This window comes from Gouania willdenowi, chromosome 13 (genome assembly GCF_900634775.1).
Source record: "Gouania willdenowi chromosome 13, fGouWil2.1, whole genome shotgun sequence".
Taxonomy (NCBI): Eukaryota; Metazoa; Chordata; class Actinopteri; order Blenniiformes; family Gobiesocidae; genus Gouania; species Gouania willdenowi.
In genome coordinates this window covers 965,938-988,338 of record NC_041056.1, presented here as the reverse complement: position 1 = coordinate 988,338, position 22,401 = coordinate 965,938, and the positions used below count along the sequence as shown (strand labels likewise).

General features: G+C 40.1%; 1 protein-coding gene across 1 annotated transcript in view; it reads left to right on the top strand.

The window, feature by feature from the left end:
- The window catches only part of LOC114474516 (echinoderm microtubule-associated protein-like 2), a 28,065-nt gene extending 5,664 nt beyond the window's left edge, over nt 1–22,401 (top strand). Inside the window, exons 3-22 of the mRNA XM_028464900.1 lie at nt 1,333–1,450; nt 2,079–2,180; nt 10,323–10,351; nt 10,420–10,549; nt 11,800–11,949; nt 12,667–12,736; nt 12,975–13,085; nt 13,867–13,962; nt 14,033–14,167; nt 14,238–14,337; nt 17,123–17,277; nt 17,398–17,523; nt 18,624–18,755; nt 18,936–19,003; nt 19,096–19,184; nt 19,274–19,371; nt 19,456–19,543; nt 19,632–19,727; nt 20,506–20,636; nt 21,363–22,401. Coding sequence (XP_028320701.1) covers nt 1,333–1,450; nt 2,079–2,180; nt 10,323–10,351; nt 10,420–10,549; nt 11,800–11,949; nt 12,667–12,736; nt 12,975–13,085; nt 13,867–13,962; nt 14,033–14,167; nt 14,238–14,337; nt 17,123–17,277; nt 17,398–17,523; nt 18,624–18,755; nt 18,936–19,003; nt 19,096–19,184; nt 19,274–19,371; nt 19,456–19,543; nt 19,632–19,727; nt 20,506–20,636; nt 21,363–21,488 — 2,150 coding nt within the window. The 3' untranslated portion in view covers nt 21,489–22,401. The remainder of the gene's footprint in view (nt 1–1,332; nt 1,451–2,078; nt 2,181–10,322; nt 10,352–10,419; nt 10,550–11,799; nt 11,950–12,666; nt 12,737–12,974; nt 13,086–13,866; nt 13,963–14,032; nt 14,168–14,237; nt 14,338–17,122; nt 17,278–17,397; nt 17,524–18,623; nt 18,756–18,935; nt 19,004–19,095; nt 19,185–19,273; nt 19,372–19,455; nt 19,544–19,631; nt 19,728–20,505; nt 20,637–21,362) is intronic.

Sequence of the window (22,401 nt, the reverse complement as noted above, 5' to 3'; positions counted from 1 at the left end):
AAAACTTATCCAAAAACACACTAAATTACACCCAAAATGCAAAGAACAATTCCAAAATACACAAAATGACAGAAAATATACAAAATACAACAGAAATGCACAATTCGAAGAAAAACATTCATGACAACAGAAATTTACAAAACAACTCTAAAAACACACTAAATGACACTAACAATATGCAAAAGAAGAAAATAATATTCTAAATGTCAACAAAAATAAAAAATAAATTACCCCCAAAAACACACTAAATGACACCAAAAATGTACTAAATTACAGCAAAAATACAAAAAAGGACTCCAGTAAACCCACAGAATGGCAATAAATATACAAAATATTTTTTCAGTGTGTGCGAGTAAAATTTTATCTCGTCTTAAGTGTGAATTGATGACCTTATGACCAATTTGTTTACCTAAAATAAATTAGCATGTGTTGATCACATGATCATGTGTTATCAAATTCAAGTTACTTTTATAAAAAATCTTCTTTATAAACATTGTGTTCATGTAAACTGAGATGTGTAAGAATTTAAAGATGAAGATACTGTTTTATTTCTTGATGTTTATTTATTTTATTTTAAACTGTTTTAAAGTTTCCATTTACATGATCAATATAAATCAAATCAAACATTATCCTCTATAATTATAACTGTATATAATGTAATCCACTGTATTGTCTTCATAGAGAAGGTATTTATGGCTCCAGGAGGACTTTAATCCAGGTGAGATGAGGTTCAATGGTTCCTTGTAGAGTAAAGGTTACAGACCCCTGACCAGGGGAAGAGGGTTAGGAGACCCCACTATCAGAGCTGGACCCTCTCAATTTAATTCATGGGGTGAAACAATGCAGATGATAAGTTGGTTATGTTACTGTTAAATTAATTCATGTACAGCATTTCTGTAAAATAAAAAAACAGAATATATGTAACCTGTTGTTATGATTTAATGTTATTTAAAAAATGTTTTATTACGTCTTATTTTAAAATGATATAAAATAAACCTGTCATTTCAACCACTGCTTGTTGCAGAAAAACTTAATCTTGACACTAAAACATTAAAATATTTAGCAAATATATCTTGAGTCATTGTCAGTCTTTACTTCATACAAAACTACGGTACGTTAGTTACAGTTAAGTCAACTATTCATCAGCATGTATGTCTATGCTGTACCCCCCCCCCCCCCCCCCCCATTCAAAAAAGGGTGCCCCCACTGGAAGAGTTAGTGTAGAGCCCTGAAAACAACACCAGAAATGCACGAAATAAAAAAGACAGAAAATGATTCTAAAAAACACACAAACTGAGAACAAATGCTCACAAATGTTTTCCTCCTTCTCAGTCCGTCAGCTGCTGCAGACTCTTCCCTCCAGACCTCTGAGCAATGGCTACGTCCAACACAAACGTCTGCTGTCCTCACCCTCGTCCCCTAAGAAGGAGGTGCTGCAGTCCATTAAGAGGTACGTCTGAGAGACGCTCACACACACACACACACACACACACACATCCAGGGACTCCTGCAACAAATACACATGGATTTATATAATCAATACACTGTCTTTATCCAGCTTACATTAAAAAACAAAGAGGACTAATAAAAAAAACCTTATATATTATATTTAATGATATTTCCCACAGTGAACAACCGAAGGGTTTCACTGAAAATGTATTTTATTACACAATAAAATAAAATTGTTTTGTGGCAGAGTTTAAATTTGAATAAATAATGAGCACGTTAGTCATTGATTAGCTAACAAAATTCAACAGTTTTCATCTTTTTTATTATTGACATTCTTAAAAAAGATTATTGATAATATTAATAATACAATAAATGTAAGCAACAAATACATAAGATTACAAATAACTGTTAATACAGTTTATAATTATAATATTGATTGAAAGAGAAAATAAATGGACGATAAATGTATTAATCTCTTATTATAATTAATAATATTCCACAATTATTAAAGACATGATTAACTGTTAATTAGCCCCAGTTTATTTTGTGTTGTACGTTTACTATTTATAGTAAAATAATAAACATACTATGTTGTATGTTTACTATTTCTCTGCTCTGTGCTCCTTCAGGAAGAGCATGTCCACAGAGCGCCTCACCATGGTCAGGAGGGAGATGGCAGCAGAGAGCAGGAGTCGCACCACCTCGTCCAGCAGCTCGTCTGGTGGAAAATGGTGACGTGTTTCTGTGCAGAGCACCACACTCTACCTACACAACGCTAGGGCTGTGCCAAAATATCCATACAACAATATATCGCAAGGTTTTGTCTCGCCATACATTATTGATTCACTGGAGCCACATATCAAAATATATTTTTATTTATTTCATATTAAATTGTTTTTTTTTTATTTTATTTTTTGGAACATACAAGACATGATGAAAATATGTATATATATATGTACTGTATATATACACATATATATATACACGCATGATGCACAGAGATAATGTACATACAATGAGAGAATAGGTGAGGTGTAGATGTTTACAAAGTGTGTGTGTGTGTGTGTATTAAGATGAGACATTGTGTAGTATCCACTTTGTTTTACTTCCCTATCATTCATGTGAAATTGATTGACAATGTTTTGTAATTCCTGTGAAATGGATTCAATGCAGTGGATAAATTCTGAACTTCTTCAGTGACACAGATATCGTGGATGTATTTTCCTGCGATACTGTATCTCGATTATTGCCGTATCGTGATAATACCCTTGTCATGGGCAAAAATATCACAATATATTGATTATCGCCGTATTGTGATAATTCCGTTATCGGGAGGGAAAAAAAAAAAAAAAAAACCCACAATATATTGTTATCGTGGGCAAAAATACCGTCATATATCATATCGCGAGGTACCTGGCGATACCCAGCCCTACTTCTGACCCTGTTGAATACTTTTTAAAAAAAAGGACCTGTATTGAAGAGAATTAGAGCTGCTGGAAACAAAAACTTAAAACAGACCCAGGAGTGGAAGAAAAAAAAATCACAATTGTAGAACTCCTTAAATCTATTTTTGTCTATTTTTTTAAACTTTTTTTTCAGTCTTAATCTTTTTTTTTTGTTTTTTATTCTTTTGTCTGACACAAAAAAAATCAACACAAAAAAGAAGATTAAGACTAAAAAAACAAAAAGACATCATAGATTTTTTCTTTCTTCCACTACTAGATCAGCCCTAATCCTGTTCAGTAGATCTGTGATCTCGTCCAAATAAATATATATATTTTAAAATCATTTTAAGGAGCGCTGCATTCCTTTAAAATACACACAAACCGGTGTCCCTTGATTTACTCGCTAAACTTCAGCCACCAGAGCGTGTCAGCGCACTGTGTAAAGGAGAGTAAAGGTCCTCTAGGAGAGCTCTTCTTCTCTGCTTAATAGTCTACTACCAAACCGTATCTGTTTTTCCTCATGATTAGTCATACAGAACATAATTTAGCTTTAAAGTGGGAATAAAAGCTACTCATCTTCTTCTTCTTCTTCTTCTTCTTCTCTTCTTCTTCTTCTTCTTCTTCTTCTTCTTCTTCTTCTCTCGTTCTTTCTTCTTCTTCTTCTTTCGTCTTCTTCTTCTTCTTCTTCTTCTTCTTCTTCTTCTTTCTTCTTCTTCTTCTTCTTCTTCTTCTTCTTCTTCTTCTTCTCTTCTTCTTCTTCTTCTTCTTCTTCTTCTTCTTCTTCTTCTTCTTCTTCTTCTTCTTCTTCTTCTTCTTCTTCTTCTTCTTCTTCTTCTTCTTCTTCTCCATTTATTGCTGAGCCATCAGTGATTGCATTCTCTCTCTTTTATTCTGTCCTGTCAGCTCAAATGTCTAAAGGCCCACTGTGGAAGGGGGCGTGGTCAGTGTGCAGAGGGGGAGGGGCCGTGTAGGCAGGAAGCACGCTCTGATTGGAGGATGGTGCTCCTCAGATGTGTGTGCGTGTGTATAAAAGTTTCCATAGTGAAGAGGGAAGTGTGTGTGTGACTGACTGACTGCTGTTTGGTGACTCTCAGACTAACGGAACATGAAGAAGATTTCCAGGTAACAAACAGCTGCACACACAGTGAGAACATGTGGTAGATCAAGAGTGTTACTGTAGATCAGAGTGTTACTGTAGATCAGAGTGTTACTGTAGATCAGAGTGTTACTGTAGATCAGAGTGTTACTGTAGATCAGAGTGTTACTGTAGATCAGAGTGTTACTGTACACAGAACTTTACAAAGTTTACAGCTGTGAGAACAGGGTGGAGAGTTGGTTTCTGACGGGAAAGCTGTGCTCGTACTAAGCTCTGAGGCTGTGTGTGTGTGTGTGTGTGTGTGTGTGTGTGTGTGTGTGTGTGTGTGTGTGTGTGTGTGTGTGTGTGTGTGTGTCTGCAGCGTGTGTGTATGTGTCTGCAGTGTGTGTGTGTCTGCAGTGTGTGTGTGTGTGTATGTGTGTGTGTGTGTGCGTGTGTGTGTGTCTGCAGTGTGTGTGTGTCTGCAGTGTGTGTGTGTGTGTGTGTCTGCAGTGTGTGTGTGTCTGCAGTGTGTGTGTGTGTGTGTGTATGTGTCTGCAGTGTGTATGTGTCTGCAGTGTGTGTGTGTGTGTGTGTGTGTGTGTGTGTGTAGGGAGGGGCAACCGCACACTGTCATGTATTATTACAGAGATAAGCTGCAGCACTGATGAAACAGACACATGATGATGTCATTATTACATGTAATTCACAGAGCAAACACTCATTAAGTTTATGTTTATTTTATATTTGTAGGGTTTTTTTTTAACACTTTTTTATTCATGTTTGTTTTAGCTTTCACACATATTTATTTTTGTTTTTAATATTGTACTGTTCCTGCATTGTTTGCATAGTAGCCCATGTGTTTTTATCTATTTTTAGTCATTTATGTAGATGCTTTTTGCAGTTTAGCATTAAACATGTGTTCAGTAAAAACCAAAATATATCTTTAAACCTTTTTTATTCCATGTTATAGTTGCATTTCATTTATTTTCTATTTTTTATACTTTTTAAGGATCATTCGGTTTGATCGTTTGGTAATTTTATTATTTTTTCTCAGTAAATGTTTCGTACAGAATAATTCTCTTACAAATAATCAATTATTAGTTTTCTTACAATACAGTGTAATGTATCTCCTTACAAAACTCTAATTTCTTTACATATTTAAAGAGATTAAATCCCATGATTATTGCAGTTTCTAAAATAAAATACAGTAAAAAAAAAAAAAGGTATTTATATCTAGATGTATTTTGCAGTTTAGCATTAAAATACATGTAATAAAAAATGTTTTTAACCCTTTTTTACTCAATGGTATAATTGTGTGTATATATATATATATATATATATAATTGTATTTCCTATTTTAAAACATTATAACACATTAATTTCTGTTTGTTTTTGATCGTGTGTTAATTTCATTATTTTCTCAATAAATGTTTAGTATAGATCTCTTAATTTCATTTATGCACAAAGAATCAATTCTTATACTTTTTTTTTTTTTACAATGCAGTGTAACATATCTACTTAAAAATTGTAAATAATTGTATATAATTCATATTTATTCAATTCATTTTTAAAACTCTAAATTAATTTAATCCCATAATTATTACATTTTCTTAAATTAAAATACATTTAATTTTGACAAATACATTTGAAGTAGCTTATTATTGGTTACAGACATTTTTCAAAGGCGAATAGTTTTTTTTAATTGTATTTGGCTTATTTTATTTTTGTAATTTTTTCAGTAGTCTGAAATTATTAAAATCAATTTTTTGTGTGTAAACCTTGCAATAAAAAATTTATTATATTTTGTAGACTACATCTTATTTAAATTATACATTGTCATTAATTTTGAAATTTTCATAATAGTACATTTTGTTTTTGTTTTTTACTTGAAAAAAATATTTTATTATATTTTATATTTTAAATTGTGGTTTAATATTATAACACACACACACACACACTCACTGTGAGGGAGGAATAAATGTGAAGTGACAGACGACTCAGCACATGTGTCAGTTATCGTTCTACTGACCACACACTGCACCAGCAGCGTTTTTACCGTCTGTCTGAACTGCAGTAAAACATGGACGCCCATAAAACACGGCTTTGGCTGCAGGCCCAGCGTTACCCAGCGTCTAACGCTGATTAAATCTCTCTCTTCATTAACATTCAGAACACACACATCAGCTTTGCTGGAATTTCTTTAAGTTTCTCTCATGTTGAATCTGAATCGATTTAGTTCAGAGGCCAAATATGGAGCTTTTTCATCTCAACGTTGAAGAATAATAAAGAAAAAAAGGGCAGTTTCAATATTATTGTGCCATAGTTTGTGCTTCCACGAATAAATTATATCTAATTTATGTAAAACACCAACAATATTCAAGTTTTTTGTTGTCGTTAAGTGATTAACTGAGTCAGAAAACAGTCTCTGCAGGAAATCCACTTAAAAAAATTTGATTTTGTGACTTTGGGGAAGTTTTTGGGGAATTTAGATACATTTTGTGGGATTGTTTGTGAGAAATTTTAGGGTTTTTTATTTATTTATTTTTTAATTGCAGTTCTAACCACAATTTTAGTTTAAAAATTATTTAAAAAAACATGTAAAATATTATTAATACAACATTTTTGTATTGCCTGTTTATATGCTAAATTACAATTTTAAATTCTAAAATGATGATAATATCAATAATACAATATTTTTACATGGTTATTTATATACTTAAGTACTTATGTTTGTGTTAATCTACCTCACTGCTACAGAGGAGACTGAATACTTTTATGTATTTATTATTTGAGTGCAATGACAGTAAATCTAATAATATAATTATAAAAATGACTGTCATATGATAAAAGCCCACATTTTGTGAAATGTCATTTATTTTTTGCATTTGAAAGGCACTGAGATATAAATGATTTAGTAATGATCACAATAATTAATGTTTCTCTGTCACTGTTACATTGAGTTTGACACGTGATGTGGTTAATTATGTTACTTTCTCTCTGAGCAGTGACTCAGCTTCTTGTGTGTTTTGTTTATGAGTTGAGAACCATAATGGACAGTAATGGATGAGGAAGTGGATGCTCTCAAATGCAGCAGCTTGTAACCTGATTATTCTACTTTCGTTTAGACACATAATCCAGTGTTTTGTAACTTTTTTGACTATATTCAGTAACTGATCATTTACCCTCCTGCAGAGGTTCCCAACCTGTGGTCTGCAAACCTGCTGGTGGCTCACTGTGTTTGCCTGCAAATGAGAATAGAAGAAAATGCACAAAATGACTCTAAAAACCTTCATAATGACAGAAAAGTACACAGAATGATGACAAAAATACAAAAAATCACTAAAAGCTATACAAAACGATGACAAAACTCATTTAACGACAACATAAACACAAAAAAAAAATTCAAGGCACAAAAAATGACATCAAAAACACACAAAATGACCTCAAAACACAAAAAATGACTTCAAAACAACTTCAAAAACACAAAAATGACTTCAAAACTACTTAAAAACACACATAAATGACTGCAAAAATACAATAAACAACATAAAAACACAAAAAGCGACTTCAAAAACACACAAATGACTTCAAAACCACTTAAAAAAATGGCTTCATAAACACAAAAAACAAAACTAAAAACATACAAAATCAGAGAAAAAATGCTAAATTATACTAAAAACACACAAAGATCAACAAATACACGCAAAACTACAATAAAAATATTCAGAATGAGAGAAAATATATTAAAAGATGCCAAAAACGAACAAACGACAAGAAATACACACAATGACATCAAAAACACACAAAACAAGGTCAAAAATACAACAATCATAATGTTGTGAGAACTCTCACTGTATAATGAGCAGAACTCTACAAATGATGGTCACGATGCTGGAATGTTCAGAGGAATCCTTTAAAATATTTAATATTCTTTTGATTCCTCTTGTGTTTTCACGTCACATTGTGAAGTTTTTAGGTGTAAATTAAAGAAGTTTTTCGTTCTAAATCCTGTCTCCCTGGGAACCACCCCCCCCTACCCCCCCAAGGCACTCACGCACGGCCTAAATGCCAACTTGTTTTCCCTGTCCCGCTGCCAGTTTCCCAGAATGCCGTGCAGCTTCTAATGACTGAACCAATGTTGTCCCCATGGTGGCCCCACCTTGTCCTCCTGACAAACATGTGGTTGCACACTAACGCACACACGCTGGAGAAACAAACGAGCTTTCATGTGGTGGTTTGTGAAGAGCCGACTCTCACACACAGACGTAGGCAGGACGACGCTCCATCAATGGACCATTCCTGTTGACAGGCTCCTCCCACTTAAGTAGAAATCCAAACAGGTAGATACACACGGCTCTTCCTGGTGTCGCTAAATAAGCTGCTACACTGAATCTATATTTCAGAGATGGATTCTTTACCCAGTTTAATTATTATAATTTATATTAGATCTCAGGTATTATTCCATTGGAATTTAAGATCAGGGATTTTGGGAATGTTAAGAATGGGAATTATTTATTGGAATTAACCAGAATACATAACTGTATCATATCCAAACATAATTAAATATGAGCGTCTGTGCAAAAAAAAACCCAATAAAGTACATTTCAACTAGGGTTGCAAAATTCCGGGAATTTTCAAAGTTGAAAACTTTTCCAAATTAAAGATTGACTCTTAACAGGGATGTTATATTTAAATATATTCTAGCATCATCTAAAATATCACTATCAGTTGTTTAAAATGAATCCCAATTCCCATTTTTATTTCCCTTGAAAAGTTCATATATTTTTGAGGAAATTCCCACTTTAAAGTAATGTTCAGTATGAATAAACAAAAGTGTCCAGAATAAAAACTAGCTTTTTCTCAAATCAAATTCAGAGTTTGATGATTTAACATTAGAATGTTCATTATTATAAACTGTTAAAAGTTTGTGGTTTCTAAGATTTGTATCAGATCGCTCTGTGAAAATGGTTCTCGTGGGGAAAATCCTGCGTATCACCAGGGATGTACCTGGTGTACGGAGTCGGTCATAAAAACGTCATATTTATTATTCACAAATGTTCCACATCAAAGGCTCCTCAGTGTAAACAGCGATACATCAAAGGAAGCAGTTGCTCCTCCACCCCAGGAGTAAACCCACACCTCAGCCACGAGGACTCGCCTCATGGTTCACATGTGGAGCATCTTCAGTCGACCTGTTTGACTTTAGCAGCTGGAACGCCTGGAAACAGGAGGAAGTGAAAGGATGAGGTCCTGGAGGGCCACAGTACTGCGTGTTGTAGAGCACATATGGGTTATTTTGTGTGGCCCTCAAACTAAACACACAAATTACTCCAAAAACAGTAAAAATGACAGAAAAATACTAAAAGAAACAGCAAATTTACAAAACTTCTGAAAAATATACAATATAACAGCAAAAATACACAAAACGACAACCAAAAATGTTTGAAAATGACAGATTAAATGACAAAGCGATAACAAAAGGCCTTTTATTATTTCTTGTATTATCAACAGAGAAATATACAGGACAACAAAAGTCTCCAAAATGAACAAAAATAACCAAAACAGCAAAAACTAAAATACTGCAACAAAAAATTAGTGAAACATCTACAAAAATGACTGAAAACTATACAATATAACAGCAAAAAATATACAATATAACAGCAAAAATATACAATATAACAGCAAAAATATACAATATAACAGCAAAAAATATACAAATCAGCAACAGACATTCCTAATAACACACTAAACACCAAGAGTGGCTGAAAAACACACAAAACAACAACAAAAATCACAAAATGAGAGAAACATGTACACAAAATAATTTAAAAAAACACACAAAAACCTTTGTTATTCCCTGTATTAATGCTCAGATTGATCGATCGTTATTCTTCTCATCATCTTGTTTTAAATCCTGCAACCACACGGTGATTTACTAAAGAAAAAAAACTTATTAATAATAACAATAATAAAAGCATCATTAAGCAACAATGAAAAGCAACTTGTGCTAAGCCTGAAATTTCTACGATAATTAAGCCATATATGTAATCAAACAAGCCTTTTTAATGCAACATTCTTTGACATTTTTACAATTTCTGGTTAATTTTTGTGACGTCAGGAAGGTGATTTTTGTTGTTTGAAGACAAGGAGGTTTATTTATTCCTGAATGTCTGGAGTCATGATGTGCACCTTATGCTGACTGTGCACTTTGTGCTGCTGAATAATTTAGACAGAAACATTATCTGAGCAGCCGTTGGTGAACATGGAGCCGTGCACATTGTTTAAGTGTAACCATCGTCACTGGAGACGTTTAATCCTCTTTTTCTTTTTCTTTCTTTCTTTGTTTGCAGTAAATCCAAAGAATGCAGCTTCAATGCAGGTAAGTACGTCCCTCCTCCTCCACACTGTCTCTCTCTCTTCTTCATCCCTCTCTCTCTCTCTCTCCAGAGGATGGCTACGTCAGGATGTTCCTCCGAGGCCGTCCCGTCACCATGTACATCCCTGACCAGCAGAGGGAAAGCTACAGCATCGACCAGAAGGTGGCGCTACCGGAGCGTAAGCTCAAACTGCAGTGGGTGTATCCTTTAAAGAGATCTTCCACTGTTTTTACAAATGTGTCCTAAAACCTTTGAAATGTCCTCATTAGAAGATCTATGTCTAACAAACACATTATTTTGTACAGTTTTTGTTTTATTAAGTTTTTAAAATGGGACTACTTTAGCGAGTCTGTGTGCCGCCATGTTGAAATGACATCATTGATAATGCTGATCACCTCTTTCAGTCCATATAGTTCTGTAGGAGGAGAAGCATTCAGGATCATTTAGCAGCTTTTTCAGTCAAAATAACAACTTGGGTTGATCTAAAAATCAGTGAAAGTTAAAAAAAAGTCGATCTAAACCTCTTTTGTTTACCGCAGGGGGCGATAGTTCCATCTCTGCTGTTTGGTAGGCAACATGAAGAAGAGAAGAAGAGCAAAAAATCCAGACTTAAACCATTAAACCAAACCTTCAACCATTTCTGAGTAGAACGCTGGTTCTTTGCATCAGACAGATTTTACTTGGGTCAGCATTAATGAGCAGCAGTGGATGTCTTTATTTACATGTACGGAGCTCTTCTGCAGCAAGTTTTTGTCGTTAATTCTCTCTCCACGTCTATAACGTAGATCAAGTGACTTTGAGCTTTCCTTTACTTTGTCATGGCCAAGGTTATGAGTTGGAGCCCAGTCTGGTGAGCATTCATCATACAGTGCAGCAGGTTTCCCAGCACTCTGACAATTCTCTTGTCCTTTGTCTTTGGTTGTTTATAATTGCTGTTATTCTAAATAGTTTATAAACCCCTTTGTCTTGAATAGAACTATGTCTGCATCCAACAACAGCACAAAGGGTTGGCATTAACTCAGAAACAAAGCGTAACAACTGAACCACACAAGCACAAAGCTCCAGTTTGTGTATGTCCTCCAACATGGCCGACTTCCGGTTGGCAATTGTTTTGCAAATCGGCTATGACGTCGCGAGAAAACCATCTATTCTCACTTTGTGCACTAATACTGGCTACTCTGTACTTGTAACGCAGTATAACAAACATGATGAAAAAATGAATTTTAGAGAAAATAAAAAGTCTTTGGGGTGTAACTAATGTGTGATATAAATAGAAAAAGGTTGGGAACCACTGCTTTAAACTGACACACTAAGAGTTGTATTCATTATCACAACCACAACACATGACAACATAGAATCTATAATATAGATCTGATTTGTGCACATATTTGCTGTGAAAGGAAGAAGGTTCTGTTTCTCTGCTACACGTCTTTAACTGATCCTGGATCAGGTACGGCTACCGCGGTCGCGACTGCCGCTCCAACCTCTACCTGCTGCCGACGGGAGAGATTGTGTACTTCAACGCGTCCGTGGTCGTTCTGTACAACACCGAGGAGCAGCAGCAGAGGCACTACCTGGGCCACAACGATGATGTCAAATGGTGAGGAAACTGATAGCATATACAGTATATGTAAATAAAAAGACTTAATTTGATCTTATTCCCACTGTGAAGCACGGTGGAGGTCGCATCATGCTCTGGGGTTCTTTTCAACACGCTCGTTGTGAAAGAGGATTTAATCAGTTCATTTTTGTTGCGGTTTTTATGTTTTCTCTGTAAATGTCTTTTATGTGTTTAAGTAGTAGTTTAAGTCATCCCGATTTGTTTGGATTTAGTCTTAAAAAAGTTAAAAAGTCGACCAAAACTGACGAAAAGTATTTGTTTGGAAAATGAACGCAGCCCATCATGTTGTGGCTGATTGGTGTAAGTTCATATATTAAATTTAGGTATTTGTGTTTACAGCAAACAGAAACACACAAAAAAACAACCAAAAATATTTAAAAGTTAAGGAAAAATTGACAGTGACAACAAAAACATACAAATCCTTTGTTATTTCTGATGAACAAAAATATTACAACATAAACACAAAATGAAAAATCTACAAAATTACAACAATAATAAACTAAATGACTCAAAAATACAAAAAAAATACAACTGAAAAATAACTAATAACACATTAAACACTAACTGAAATACACAGAATAGCAGAAAAAAACATACAAAAAAATCACAAAATGCAAGAAAAATGTACATAAAATAACTTTGAAAATGCACAAAAACCTTTGTTAACTTGTGATAAACTGTGTTTTGTCTCCCTAGCCTGAGTGTGCATCCTGACATGGTCACTATAGCAACGGGACAAGTGGCGGGAAACTCTAAAGATGGAAAGGTCTGAATAATAAGAATGACAAAAGGTCACAATCATGCACTATTGTCAATGATATTCAATCGTGTGTGTGTGTGTGTGTGTGTGTGTGTGTGTGTGTGTGTGTGTGTGTGTGTGTGTGTGTGTGTGTGTGTGTGTGTGTGTGTGTGTGTGTGTGTGTGTGTGTGTGTGTGTGTGTGTGTGTGTGTGTGTCTGTGTCTGTGTCTGTGTCTGTGTCTGTGTCTGTGTGTGCGTGTGTCAGCTGTTGGCCCCTCATGTCCGTGTGTGGGACTCTGTGAGCCTGAACACGCTGCACGTCATCGGGATGGGAGTGTTTGACCGAGCCGTCACATGTGTGACTTTCTCCAAGTCGGTAAGTCTGTCATACTCGCCCACAGGAAGACACACAACGTTACACAACATTTACACACACACACACACACATCACAAGGTTTACACACGGAGCCATTTAAAGATTAAAGCTAATGTCACTGATATCAACTATAGTTAAGATCTACTCGTACTCATGTTTTAATCACTACTGTGTAAGTGGAGTACAGCAGTCTTAAAATGCATTGCTTGTAAAAAATCAAAAGCTTTATTAGTTCTACTAGTAAACAACATTTCCAAAAGTAATTGGACACCTTTAACCATTTTTATTCAGTGTTTGACATGTTATTATGCTGGGATACCGGACTCACTTTGTTCTTTTTGTTGTTGTGTACATTAGTTAAACTCCTAAACTGTTAATTTTGGTAGCTATAATCTATAAATGTGTACGTATCGCAGCTCAGAGTGGAACTGAGTTATTTGACTGAATTCTCGGGAACGTGGTACGTGCTATTCGACGTTCTGGGGGCGTGGTCGTAGTTCATCAGAACTTGTTATTCAGAGGTGAGGTCAGGCACTGACGTTGAATGACAAGGCCTGGTTCACAGTTCCTGACTTTAATTCATCCCAAGGGTGTTCAATGAGTCAGACGTGTGTGCAGCCGAGCCCGGATCAATCGTGGTTCAGAGAAATGATTGAAAGCACTTTAAGATTAGGAGAATGTTTGATATAATGAGCTTCAGACAGTACCAACACCTGTGAGCTGTATTTCTATCTCAGGTTATTGTTATCAGGTAATACAGTGTGTGTGTTTGTCTCCTCAGAACGGCGGCTCCTTCCTGTGTGCCGTGGACGACGCCAACGACCACATCCTGTCCGTGTGGAACTGGCAGAAGGAAAAGCAGCTAGCTGATGTGAAGGTAGCGTCACCTTTCTCTGCTCCGTGTTGTGGAAGTAAAAGAATCACACACTGGTTTTGTGGCTCCGCAGTGTTCCAACGACTCAGTGCTGGGAGCTGCTTTTCATCCCATGGACTCCAACCTCATCGTCACCTGTGGGAAGTCACACATCAACTTCTGGACAATGGAGGGAAGCTCGCTCACCAAGAAACAAGGCCTGTTCGACGTGAGCGCTGTGACATCATCGCCTCAGCTTTTTACTGTTACTGCTCTCACTGTGAACGTCTGTGTTTCAGAAACATGAGAAACCCAAGTACGTGTTGTGTGTGGCCTTTGCCGAGAACGGAGACGCCATCACCGGAGACTCCAGCGGGAACATCTACGTCTGGGCCAAAGGTAGGAAGAAGAAACCTGGAGGATTGATCGTTAAAGCCGTGATCAGGAAGTGCTGTTTCTCACAAAATGCACCACACACCCATACCCAACCCTTGGGGGGCTGGATGGTGGGGCTGGGGGTGGAGGGGGCCGCCACCTGTGTTACTATGTAGTGGCGTGGGGGCGGCACTCCCACCCTAGTTGCCCTACTAATCCCTCCAATTTTAATCACATCTCAACATGCCACCCCCCGGAGGGTGTATTATCACTTACACCCTCCGGCCTATTACACCACATACACATAAATCCACAGAGGCTGGATGGGGAGCACCGCTCCCCTCCATCCCCCTTCTTTTAATCACACCCCATACATTCACCAAACACACACATTCACACAGGGGATCGGGAAGTGCCTCTCCATTGGGGAATGGAGAGGCACCATAACAGGGTGGTGGGTTGGTACACACATTTGGGCCTCTCCGGTGGGGGCCTGGCCCCTCTGTTGGTGGCTGGGCCACTGCATAGAGTAAAATACATCACGATGGTGCGGTCGGGCGTGGCGGTGGGTCTCGGAGGGGCTTTGCCGGGGTCTCTCCTTGCGGGGTCTTTCCGGGCGGTGTCGGCCTGGTGGGGCGCGGGGGTGCCTCTCCCCCTTGGGTGTGGCTTGGTGCTTGTTTCGTCTCCTGGTGGCCTTGGGGGCGGGCCCCGTGGTGTGCGGGCCCGGGGCGGCCTGCCTCGCCGGTTTGGGGGGTGGGTGTGCTGGGGGGGTGCTGGTGTCCTCACCGGGGTTGGGGCGGGGGTTGTTTGGCGCCTCGGGATGATGCTGTTTACTGGGGGGGCGGCGCTAGCTGTTCCGGTGGTTGAGGTTGCTTTCGGCCGCCTGGTGGGTACGTCCTGCCATCTGCGGACTGGTGGGTGGGTCCGGGGCATCTTTGGCTGGGGGCTGCTGTCCCTTACTTGATGTGTGCCGTTGGGGTGCCTCCGTCCCCGCGGTGGGGGTCGCCGGTTGCTCGCGGGCCGGCGGGGGGCGCTGCCCCGTGGCTTGCGCCGTCCGGGGGACGGCGGGCCCTGGGCTGCTGGCCTTGTGCCGTCTGGGGCTGTGCGGTTCTGCTGGGCTGTGGCCGGGTCCTGGGCCGGGGTGGGGGGCGCGTCCCGGGGGGCTTGGCCCGGGGGCTTGCCCTTGGGGGGTCCTGTTCCCGGGGGGTGCTCCTGGGGCCCGGGGTGCTTGGCCTGCTGGCCGGGCCGGTCGTGGCGGGGGTCTTTCGGGGCGGGTGGCGCGTGCCGCGCCCTTGCGTACCTACTGGTACGGCCCCTGCTTGGGCAGTGCCCCGTGAGGCAGGGTGTCGGGGCCCGAACAGGGGCCACATCCCGGCGGGGCGGTCTGGCTTGGCCCTTGGGGGGGGCCCTGGCTTTAAAAAAAAACTGAAGCTCGTGGCGCGGGCGGCATCAGCAGGGGGTGATCTGGGGCGCCATGGGGGGCTAGGTTGGGGTGCCTGGGGGCCGGCGGGGGGACTCCCAGCGGCCCCCTGGTGCCTTATGCGGCTTGGGGTGTGGTCGTCCTCCCTGGGCGGGCTGCTCCTGGTGCTGCATCCATTCCGGGTCCTTCTGGCCTGGGGTCGGGCCCCTGCTGGCTCTGGGCTCGCCGGCGGGTGCCCGCCGGCTGCCCGTTCGGCGCGGCTCTGGTCGTCTGCTGGGCGTGGGCTTCGGTTCCTCCGCTGGCGCCTCGGGCAGGGAGTTCTCTGGGCCCTCCCCTCGGGGGGTTGGGCGCGGGGGTGTGTGTGGGGGGGGGGGGGGTCGGTGGGGTGGGGGGTCTGGGGGTTGGGGGTGGGATCGGTGGCGTGGTGCGCTGGGTCCTTGGCTCCTTGGGGCTTTCTCGGGTGTGTATGGGGGGGGGCGATGGCTGCCTCTCGGCTTGGGACCTTGGGGGCGTGCGGGGGGCTGCTTGGCCGTGGGGTGGTCGCCGGGGGCCCTTAGGCTGCCCGCTCTCGCTGCTGGCCTGACTGCTTCTTCGGGCCCGGGGGCGGCTCGTGGGTTTTGCAGTGGCGGTTCTTGGAAATACATTTGTCATGTATGCACTGGCCTTGGGCTGTGGGATAACACTCATACTGGGCTCAACCTTAGACACCTTGTTCCCAAATACCTGTTTTATGGAATTTCCACTCACCTCTTCCTCTGTTCACAGCCACCACTATTATTCCTAAACCGCACACTGGTCACCAAACTGCACAATATACACAACCACAATTTCACATCGCATCACTTGGAACCTAACAACTATTCCCCACTCATTCCATATCCTATCTTGTATCCCTCTTCCCTGTTAACTTCCCCACCCCCCTCCAACCCCTCACCTTGGTGTAAACACTGCCCTCTCTTTTTTTACATCCTCCCTTTAATAAAGTATTTCTTACCCTTCCCTAGGGAGGGCTGGTGATGGTCACAATTATGCAATGAAATAAATAAATTTATTTAATTGCAATAATAAAATATGCATTGCTGTTAAAAGATTGCACTTCTTGTAGTGTTAACCTTCGACAGCATGTGCAGACAAGGTAAAAAAAAAAAAAAAAAAAAAAAAAAAAAAAAAAAAAAAAAAAAAAAAAAAAAAAAAAAAAAAAAAGGAAGTGCTGTTTCCTTCACTGTTACTCATGCTATTAGCTAGTTAGCATAACGTGGATTGTTCTTTGGAGATTTTATAGTATAGACTTATCGTCTGCATTAGTCCTGCCCATTATCAAGGCATTTCTTGAATTTTCCGCCAGTTTGAAATAGAGAAACCAGAATGATGAGTTCTGTGTCCCAACAGGCGGGAACCGCATTAGTCAGGTGGTGTCTGGCGCTCACGAAGGTGGGATTTTCTCCCTGTGCGTCCTGAAGGACGGCACCATGGTGTCTGGAGGAGGGAAGGACCGCAGAGTGGTGTTGTGGGGCCACAACTACAGGAAACAGTCTGAGATGGAGGTGGGAGCAGTTCAGGGAGGACACCCAACCCCCCCCCCCCCCCCCCCCCGAGGATATAGAATATCACGACTATTTAGTGTGACTGTGTTTTAATCGGTGTGTGTGTGTGTGTGTGTTTAGGTGGGAGACCTGTACGGTCCTGTTCGGGCTCTGGCTGAAGGTAAACCTGGAGAACTTTTTGTTGGAACGACCAAGAACGCCATCATCAGAGCATCTTTCCCTGATTCCTTAACTCCCATCGTACAGGTGACCTTCAGACGGTAGTTTGAACGCAGCGTCAGCGGGGAGAGAGCACATTATTATTATTATTGTTGTGATACATTACTGCATGTTTTGATGCGTTACACCATGCGTTATGTCATGTTGTAATTAGTGCTGTCAATAGATTAAATATATTGTGTGATTAATTACAGTAATTTTATTGTCCTCATCTCATGTAGAGATTACAGGAAAGTCCATTCGAGGTGATAGTTCACTGTTTTGTCTGAACCGCTGTGTCACATTGTGTCACACACACAGTGTTGCCAGATTTGTGATTCGTGTTTGGGCTGTTCTAAGATGTGATTGAGCTGGAAATTGTCCATCGATCTGGCAACACTGATTCCCGATTTCACGTGTGACATCACAAATGTAGAAAATTTGAAACACGGCAATTTTCTCTGTGTTATAAGACTTACACAGACCACAAGCAAATGACTGGATGGGTTTATTTCAGCAGCGGCGCCGTATCAATACTAGTGAGCCCCTCAGTTTGTGTAGGTTTAGCAGCACAGCATTCTTTACATCTGGTCAAGTTTACCATCTTTCTACGCCTGAGTATTTATGTGCCTTATAAATATCTTCTATAGCTGCTGCTCTGGATTCCCGTGTTTCGGTACCAACGTGCTTCCCGGCTTCCGTGTTCAAAACTAAACAGAAGCATGTGGTGCATTCAGTGTGCCTCAGAAAAACAGGATAGAATGAAATACAGCATGAAAAAACCGCCCTGTGACCCTGACAACAGGAACAAGCGGGTCAGAAAATGGATGGATGAAAAAATTGATGCAAGCATGGATTTTACCGATGCAGGCACGCAGTGACCGATGCATCTCGATTTCACCCGTTAATTGTACCGATGCACACTGAATGGATCGATACACCCACATCGCGCATGTTTGTACCTAGATATTTGATTTGTATTGATTAATCTCCACATGCTTAGTTGTAACGTGTTACCTCATGTTGTATGTGTTACGTCATACATTGTGATGTGTTACATCATGTCATGATGATGAGTTTATTTGTCAATGCACATGATACAAAGCAACAGAACAACAAATTTACATTTCAGTCATGATGCGTTTCAGGGCCACACTGACGAGTTGTGGGGTTTAGACGTCCACCCCTCCATGGAGCAGTTTGTTACCTGTGCACAGGACAAACAGGTTCACCTCTGGGACACCAAATCCCATCAGCCCCTCTGGAGCAAGACCATTGAGGTCCAGTAGGAACACACACACACACACACACACAAATATCAGGCAATTAACTGTATTAGTAATTTTTACAGTTTCCATCTAAGCATTTATTTATTTATTTTCTTCTTTAATTACATTTAATAAAATTATTTTTTACGTAATAACAAGTTTAGAGAACGAGTATTTGATCTGTTTTCACAGGATCCAGGGAGGTGTGTCAGTTTCCATCCCAGTGGCTCCGTTGTGGCTGTGGGGACGATGACGGGAAGGTAGGTTTCACACACACACACACACACACACACACACACACACACACTGTTCACTGCTCTTTGGTGGTAAACGTTCATCATTGTGTGTGCAGGTGGTTGGTGCTGGACACCGACACTCAAGATCTTGTTTCTACTCACACGGACGGAAACGAGATCATCTCCAACGTCAGATACTCTCCAGGTGAGCCCAAGCCCTGCTCCGCCTTTTTCCTCTGCCTCACCGCTAACGTAGCGCTAACGTTCAGCTAACATGCTCCTTTCTGTCCATAGACGGGAACTTCTTGGCCGTGGCTTCTCACGACAACTTTGTTTACATCTACGCTGTGACGGAGAACGGACGGAAGTACAGCCGAGCTGGGAAATGCTCGGTGAGTTCACACACGTGATAGTTCTCTGCTGCATGCTGGGTAATAATGTGTGTGTTCATCTGACCCGTCCTCGTTGTCTCCCAGGGTCACTCCAGCTTCGTCACCCACCTGGACTGGTCCACAGACAGTCAGTTCCTGGTCACCAACTCAGGGGACTATGAGATCCTCTTCTGTACGTCGACTCCACGTGTTTTTATTCACACGTGTTTGTGATTCATAAAGAGCTGAGCTGATTGGTGTTTACGTCTTTCTGTGTTCAGGGGAGGGATCAAACGGTAAACATGTGACCAACATGGACACGGTGCGTAGACTGGACTGGGCCACCTCCACCTGCACTCTGGGCTTCAGCGTCTTTGGTGGGTCCTTAAAGGAGCACCAGGTTCTATCATCAGTGATGACTCATTGATTTCCTTCATTGAATCCAGTTCAGAATCTTGCATTTTTTTTAAATGCATTTTCTTTATTTACTTTTTTTGCATTATTAACACTTTTGAAAGAAGGGTTAGATTTATTTATTAGTTTTATTTTGGTGATGTTTTTATTATTTTATTTTCATCCATTTTCCAACCGGTTTGCTCCTTTTTAGGGTTGCGGGGGTATTATTTTATTTATTTATTTAATTCATTTTGTATTTATTCATTGATTTGTTGTTTTATTTTATTATTATTTGCTTCCTACATCATTTTTTTTTAATTATTTTATTCATTTGTTTTGTTTATTTATTCATTATATGGTTATTTATTCATTTATTATTTAATTCGATTAATTTGTTTGTTTGCTTATTTATTTTATTCATTCATTTGTTTCTTACATCATTTATTTTTTATTTTATTTTATTCATTTTTGTGTCTTACGTTTATATTATTTCATTTTATTTATTTTATTCTATTCATTTGTTTATTTTATTATCTTATTCATTTATTTTTTACACCATTCATTTATAATTTTATTTGTTTATTGAACATTTTTATTTATTGTTTCATTTAGAACTCTAACAGCCTCTGTTATTACAGTATAAGTGGGTGTCATTTATTGATCATTTGTATTTATTAGTTAGATATTGTGGCATTGTGTGGTTAATCCAGGGATGGTTCACTAACTAACTTTATTTATTTGTGTGTGTGTCTCTCTCAGGAGTCTGGCCCGATGGCGCCGACGGCACGGACATCAATGCCGTGTGCAGGTCACATGACCAATCCCTGCTGGCCTCCGCCGACGACTTTGGAAAAGTGCATTTGTTTTCATACCCGTGCTCTCAACCAAGGGTCAGTGATTCTCACACACCACAACACACATATTAAAGAAAGCCAGCAGTTTATTTCATCCTGGGCATTGTTTAGGGTGTAGGCGGCCCGGGGGCCAAACACGGCCCTCAGTCTAACTTTGTGTGGCCCCCAATTTAAACGAACAATATGACAGATAATATACGAAAAAAGGACAACAAAAATGCACAAAACAACAAAAAAAAAACACAAAATGACTCCTGAAAACATAAAAAGTTTCAGAAAATGCACAAAGGGAAAACAAAAATACACAACTTTTCTCCAAAAACAAACAAGACGACTGCAGGTACACAGAATAATAACACACATAAAACAGCACAGAAATACACAAAATGTCTCCTAAATGCACAAAATGACAACAAAAATACACAGAATGACTATAAAATGCACAAAATGACAATATAAATACACTAAATGATTCAGCAAAACGCACAAAATTTCAAAAAATACACTGAAATTGCTTCAGAAACAAAAATGAAAACAAAAGCGTGTGTGTGTGTGTGTGCGTGTGCGTGTGTGTGCGTGTGTGTGTGTGTGTGTGTGTGTGTGTGTGTGTGTGTGTGTGTGTGTGTGTGTGTGTGTGTGTGTGTGTGTGTGTGTGTGTGTGTGTGTGTGTGTGTGTGTGTGTGTGTGTGTGTGTGTGTGTGTGTGTGTGTGTGTGTGTGTGTGTGTGTGTTCTCAGTTTAAACTGCTTTCCTAACCTTCCAGGCTCCAAGTCATGAGTACGGCGGCCATAGCAGTCACGTGACCAACGTTGCCTTTCTGCATGGCGACAGTCACCTGATCTCTACTGGAGGGAAAGACACCAGCGTCCTGCAGTGGGTGGTCGCCTAGGCAACGCCGCTCCTGTATGCTGTGTACAACACGCCCTCCCCGTCCTGCTGCAGAAATAAGACGCATGAATAGAGCAAGATGTCACGCTTAGAACGATTTTACACCATGCTAACCTGTGCCGTTAGCATTAGCTAACCTGTATCATTAGCATTAGCGCTAACGTGCCTGAGCCTTCCACTTTCCACTCCCTTTAACTGGGAATTCCATCTATTTTAGCCGTTTTATTTTTGGTCCTAACGTTCCAGCTAAACTTGAAATGATCTTCTTGATTCTCACATAGACGAATGTAACAATATTGTCACTATTATTGTCATATTTATGGAGTGAAGGCTGTTTACGATGGTGTTAATGTAAAGTGTCACAGTATGTCCGTTTAAATTATATAAACACAGGTGAATAATAATGATTATGTCTAAGTTAATAACTAAGTTAAAGCCTTCAGATGCTAAAAGCTAGCAGGCCTTTGCACTGGTTTGGGTCTCGGGGTGTAAATCTACACTGGATTGTGCTAAAATAGGTGGGATTCCCCCTTTTTAACGCCGACTGTAACCTATGAATGCCTTGATGTCAGCATTTATCCCCAAAAGTGTCTCATTTTCACCTGCTCTGAGTGAAATACTGCTGTAACTGTGTGTGGGGCCACCAGGGGGGGCCGCAGCACTAGAGCATGAATGATACTGTTCATCTTACACAAAGGTTTTAACAGTAACTATTAATGATAACTGTCTGTGTATCCTGCAGTGTAGCCGATGGATGTGTTATTTTAATATTTACCCTCGTATCGTTCTCTAAAGCAGAAGTCGGGGGCTTGTTGTGGACCGGGGGCTTGTTGTGGACCGGGGGCTTGTTGTGGACTGCTGTGCTTTAGCTTCACCTTCTGTTTGCTTAATAAAGTTTTTACCCTATTGCAAAA